A 6270-nucleotide genomic window follows, 5' to 3' on the forward strand; every position below is an offset into this window, starting at 1 on the left:
AAACAAACTGGGTTGTACCCTGAAGCTGCAGTCTTCATTTTTGAAATTATGATTTTCCTTGTCTCCTTTCTGCCTAGTTTTTAATTCTATCCTACCTCAGAGCCATCAACTTGAGCAGCAGGAAAATAATCCATTCCAGCTGACAGTAGCTAACTCAGTCCAGCAAGTGAAAAGGGATGAAAAAAATATGGAGTCTACTGTACCTTGGTAGGCATGGGCTTCTTAAAGGTGATTTCAGCTTGCAACCACACACCCCTAGGGGACTCTAGTACAGACCAGATCTTCTCTTGAACCACGTGGTTTTCTTCAAAGATATAAACAGCTAGAGTGTCAGTCATTTTCAAAAAACCGTAGATGGCATAATGAAAACGCAGGCAATACTGCAAGTTTCCTGGTAGGGAGGGACCATAGAGCCTCCCAATGTAGCCAGGCTGAGATGTAAATTTCGTGTTGGCCAGCAAGTAATAACCTGCAAAACATGACAAAATATTTAGTGCAAGAGTAATGTAAAATAATCTATGCCAGAGAAGCAAGAGATTAGGGCACAGCAGACTGGCTGGGGAAGAAAGTGTGACCTGTAATTGCAAAGTTCCAGGACACATCACAAAATAGCTCCCAATGTCCTTCGTGTGGACTTCTCGCGAGAACTTGAGCAGTGTTGGACAGGACCACCCAGACCTGACGCCAGCCTGAACAGTGGAAGACGCACATCCAGCGGTTGCCACTGAGCTCGCTGCTCCCTTGTTCTTCCACTGTAGTCGTCCACTTTCACCCTGGGGAGGGTCCTTCTTTTCCTACTTTTACTTGGCCCAAACTTGCTCTGGAGCTCATGCTTATTTTCCTACTTTACTAAATGTAAAACCTTGTCACTGTTTGCACTTATCTTGACCAGTTCTTTGCTCAAGAAAGAAAGAACCTAGAAACCAGCTCTAGAAGAAGATGTCAGCACTGCAAAACCCAGTAACATAAGATTATGAAGTGGGCAATTTGGTGAAAGTAGTGGGACTTGTCAGCAGTGACTTTACAACAGAAGACATACTGTAGTGTCTGTGGTTTAAGTTATAGAATGAATCTATATGCCTCTACTGCAAGTAAAACCTCCCCAAATCCTTAGATTGCCTACTAACTCCACCCAGATTCTAGTTGAATAAGAAGAAATAAAAATAGGTATAAAGGAAACAAGAAAAACCATAATTTTAACAATGAAAACTGCAGCTTCAGGACACAAGCTCAGTTTGCTTTTGCCTCTTCCTTCTCCCAGGACACAATAAGCCTGGGCAATCTCCTTTCACTCAGCCTCTGTCTGGATCACTCACTCTACAAGCTAACCGCAGCTTCCCTCGGAGAAACGTTCCTAGGTCTCCAGCCCAAATCTGGTTCTACCTTCTCTATTCTCAGAGTTTACTTTACGTTTCTTCTGTGTCACTGAGGGGATCAAAACATGTCTTGCCCAAATATGCTGCTTTGGTATGTTGATTACGTTATACTGGTGGCATTTGAGAAAACAAACAAACAAACCAACAAAAAACAGAGGCAGGAAGGACTATGCCTCTCCACTTTCTACCTAAAAGGAGGTCATCAAACTTGCTAGGATCAAGGTGCCCTTCCTGCTCCGGAAAGGGGAAAAAATTTGTATTGCCAGGGCGTGGGAACTGATGCCAGGGTAGATCTGTACAAATCAACCTACTAAACCAACCCTGACCATTCATTAGTTTCCTCCATGTATTCCTTGGCTAGTTTTTTCCCTATAGTTTACTACTCCTTGAAGCTTAAACCCTTTTTCTTTCCTTTGACCTCTTCACCACTCTATCATCCTTTGTAAAAGATGATATACAAGTTCTCAGGCCTCTGTCCTTCTCTAGGTCTTCACTTTCTTCACTGAAGGCTCTCATATGCAAATCAAAATATTAAATAAAATGTGTTAATGTATCAACCCATTTTATATCAGTTTCATTTTTGGCTTCAGTCACAGAAACTAAGAGGGTAGAGAACAAGTTTTCCTCCTGACAGCACTTGCTATAAACTTCTAATTACAAGGTATGATTAAAAAACTATGACTATTACTTTTTTCCTTAAAATATCTTATTATACTAAAAGACACATAGCCACGAGTCACCCTCAAAATACTTTCCCTGGCTTTGAACATACTTACAGAATTGTTTTGGCTGCTTTTTGAAATGTTTACCTTTCACGGGCCTTTCTGTTTTGGGGATGAGCCCGGAGGGTATGTTGCCAGATCCACTAAAGAAGGTGGAAGAGGACACACTCACTCCCTTGACAGAAGCTGCTACAAATGTCTTGATCGATTCAGGACATCTGGGCAGCAATGACAGTGCAACTGAAGACCCTCATGAAAGAGGATTTCCAGAACTGCTTTAGAAAATGTTAGAATGACAGATCAGTGTGTAAAGAGGAGTATTTGGAGGAGGGTTAATGGCAATGTGTCTTTGACTGTAATCAATTTTCATTGTAGAAATTCAATGTAATTTTTAAAAATCACACTCTGTATCAGTTTGTTTGTGTGTGCATTTGTCTGATGCTTCCCTTGCCCATGGGAGTGACTGTCAGCCAGCAAGGGTGGGATTCGCAGTAGACTTGTTCACTACTGTATCCTCCAGGCACGAGTCCAGCCAGGCTGGAGGAGGTTTTGCAGGGCCTGTATTTCTTCAGTTTAAGCAATCTCTAAGAAAAGAGCATAAAATCACAGGTACTAAGACTACAAGGGTTCCTTCCAAGGCCTTTCTTGGGTCCTTTGCAAATGAGAGGCCCTGGAATTTAAGCTTTCTCGGCTTCTGGGGAAATTCAGTCCAGTGCTCAGAATATAAAAACTTGAAAAATAAATGAATGAGATACTAAACCCCTTGAGACAAGCCCTTCCTACTGGTCTCCCCTGTGATGACAGCCACAAACGATGTCGTTAAAATAATCGGCATCCATACATACACATGGCTCAAACTCTGAATTTTAAGGTCTCCCTGTAGATACACTCATTAAGCATTCACTCAATAGCTCTCAGTAGTCCCCACATTGTAGTTCTTATTGCAGCAAAACACGTCATATAAAATTTACCAATTTAACCATTTTAAAGTGTGCACTACAGTGTTATTTCGTACATTCAGAATGCTGTAAAACCATCACCATTATCCAGTTTCAGAACATTTTTATCAGTTTAGAAGGAAACCCTGTACCCATTAGACAGTCTTCCTCCAGTCCAGTCCTTGGCAACAATGAATTTGCTTTCTATCTCTACAGCTTTGTCAGTTCTGGGGATTTCATATAAATGGAAAGTAATAGTTCTTCAAAAGCATCTCATCTAAAGTGAAAAATAAAATAATTTCCAAAGGGTTGGCTATTTTAATAACTTGCAAATACTTTTCTTATCACACCACTTTGAACTAGTCTTTAAAGAAGGTCAGACGTAAGATTGCTGATTATCTTTGCTTCTCTGCAGCTGCTTTATTTTTTTTTTAAGTCAATGTCTGTAAGAAGGGCCAGTGATCCACTGATACATAAATACTACCCCAAAATGTCTCACATGGACAGACTTTCGACCTACCTAAGCCTGTAGTGTGGTCTCCAGTCCGATACATGTTTGGCTTTACTTTCACTCGGGTCCAACCTGGACCTTCTTTGTCTTGGTAAAAGTTGCAGAAGTCTTCCTCAAAATTACAGCTTGCTTCTATGGCACTGAAAGGAAGCTCTGAGAAAATGAAAACCAAAATTATGGTCAAACCTAAGGATCTCAAAGGACTAACAGAAATACCTCAAGTGACTAAAGACTTTGTTACATTTGTGCCAGGGATTGAGATGGAGGAAGTGAATCACTGCAAAGTATTTTACAGGAAAGGCAGGTTGACAGGTTAGCAGCATACCAATGTTTCAACATGACAAGAAAATTGTTCTTTTCCTCTCTAAAGGGAGAAGAGAAGGAGCCCCATTCACATTCTCTATAAAAAAATAGGTTAGTACCAGACTCCAAAAGAAATTTCCTTTCAGGGTGTAGAGATGATGTGTAGTCTCTCACACACTTCTTCATGATTCAAAATTCATTCACAGAAAATTTAAAAGGAAGAGAAAGGAAAGGATTTTAGGGGCCTCAATATCACTTGAAGACATTTAGGAAACTCTATTTTCTAGAAACGATTTTTCTTTGTTGATCAATCTCTGGGTCAGAATCAGTAGTTTAGGAGCTGATCTGCATGGACAAAAGCAGCACCCAGGATAAACCATGCCGTTCAGAAGCCACACTTGATCCATTCTGGGGGTTGGTTTGTGGGCTTTGCTGAGTGCTAGTATGGTTTACCCCAGCCTAAGTGTCACCTCCTCCCAGATTACCAGGGTGGAATGGAACATAAGAGATTTCTTCACAGTCGTGAAAAACCTTAGCCCTGTTGACAAATGACTTGTAAGCCTTATGGTTTTGACTTCCCTAAGGGTTAAGAGCGGACGTGATGGTGACAGCCTGGGACATAGTTAATGTAGTCAAGTGTGATCCTGGTCTGTAGGCTGATAGACATGTTAGCCAGCAGTTCCTGGGCCAGGAAGAAAGGATGCTGCTTTGTATACATGGAAAATCAGCTCTAGAGAAAGTTTTGGGTTCTGGGAGGCCACGAGAGTTTGTGACATGGAGAACTGTGAGGGACAAAGACTCACTGTGTTCTCAACTTGTTAATTTTCAAAGAAAGAAAACATTTAAATGGACTGAAGAATTGACCCATATTCAAGGGGTGCAAAGAAGCATGGCAACCAAATACTACAAAGGATCCAAGATCCCAGCTTGGTCAGGGCAACATTGTTGTGAAGGGTGTCGTTGGTGCAACTGGAAATAATGGTGTATGGACTTTTAAGTTAGCTGGCGATCAGTATAAAATTTCCTGAACTTTATATTTATCTTATAGTTATACCGGAGAGAGTGTTTGGTTTTAGAAAATACACAATGAAATATTTAGGGATAAAAAGGCACAAACTCTTAAACGACTTTTAAATATGGCAAAATGTTAACCATTAGTATTTCTGGCTGAAACATATATGGGAATTCTCTACAGTATTCTCACAAATTCTGTCTGAGTTTGAAATGAAACAAAAATAGTTTCTAAAAGACAAAAATATTTAAAAGAGTAACACCACCTTAAAGGAAAAGAACGAGAGGGAAATTTCCCTGTATATTGCAACCTGATAGTATCTCAGGCTTTATGCCCTAGGAACAAAGCCAGAGAGGAGAAAAAGAAATTAATACAACTCTCAGGGCTCTCCCGTCATGGATTAACTCATACTCTGCTATGCTTGATTCTGTCAGCACCAAGGTATATCATAAGCCCTCAAGACAAAGTCTGTGAAAAAAAGAGTATGATATCTACCAATGGGGATCCTTCAAATTTCTCCAGGGGAGATTTAAAACCACCCTATGATGGTCTCCAGTATTAGTCAACCCTCTGCTGCCTGGTAGTGAAAAATAAAAAAAATTTAAAAAACAAACGAAATCAACAGATGACCATCTAACTCGGGAAACACCAAGCACAAAGTCAATGACAGGCCAGCAAAATTACTAACTTGGAAGATAAAATAGCAGTGCTATTTATTAGTTATGACTGTTCTTTGGAGCACAGGAGATTGAACCCAGGGCCCTAAACTTGCTAGACAATGTTGTACCACTGACTTACACTCTCAGTCATTCTTATTTTTTATTTTGAGACAGAGTCTTGCCAAGTTGCCAGGCTGGCCTTGAACTTGCAATTCTCCTGCCTTTCACCTCGTCCCTTCACCACCCTGCCTGGCTCAGTAATTTTGTATCTAACCACCATAGTGTGAGAAAAGCCAGTAGGTGAAACGACACATGAATTGCTACATGAAGAAAATGGAATATCATTTAGTGCCAAAAAGAAATTAGCTTTTGAGTCAAGAAAATACATGGAGAAAACTTAAATGCATATTACTTATATATTACATATAAATCATATATATTACATATATTACATAAATATATATTACATATATTACATATATGGCATTCTGGGAAAGGCAAAACTATAGAAAGAATGAAAGATCAATGGTTACCAGGGGTAGCTAGGGATACTCTATATGACACTATAACATAGATACATGTCCTTATACATTTGTCCAAACTAGAATGCACAACACCTAGAGTGGATCTTAACACACACAGTGATGTGTATGTTGGGAAGGACATATAAGAGATCCCTATACCTTCTGCTTAATTTTGCTGCAATCCTAAAAGCTCGCTAAAGTATAAAGTCTATTAAAAAAAAAAAA

General features: G+C 39.9%; 1 protein-coding gene across 1 annotated transcript; it reads right to left on the minus strand.

Annotated features, from left to right (window-relative positions):
• Window positions 1-20: 20 nt before the first annotated feature.
• LOC104868031 (MAM domain-containing protein 2-like) lies at window positions 21-3700 on the minus strand (the record flags this gene model as incomplete). Its single annotated transcript, XM_010632666.3, has 2 exons — window positions 21-469; window positions 3557-3700. Coding segments are annotated over 2 exons (419 nt in total), but the record flags the coding sequence as incomplete, so codon positions are not given.
• Between the last annotated feature and the right edge of the window lie 2570 nt (window positions 3701-6270).

The sequence above is a fragment of the Fukomys damarensis genome, unplaced genomic scaffold (genome assembly GCF_012274545.1).
Source record: "Fukomys damarensis isolate Sample0158 unplaced genomic scaffold, DMR_v1.0_HiC HiC_scaffold_6359, whole genome shotgun sequence".
Lineage (NCBI taxonomy): Eukaryota > Metazoa > Chordata > Mammalia > Rodentia > Bathyergidae > Fukomys > Fukomys damarensis.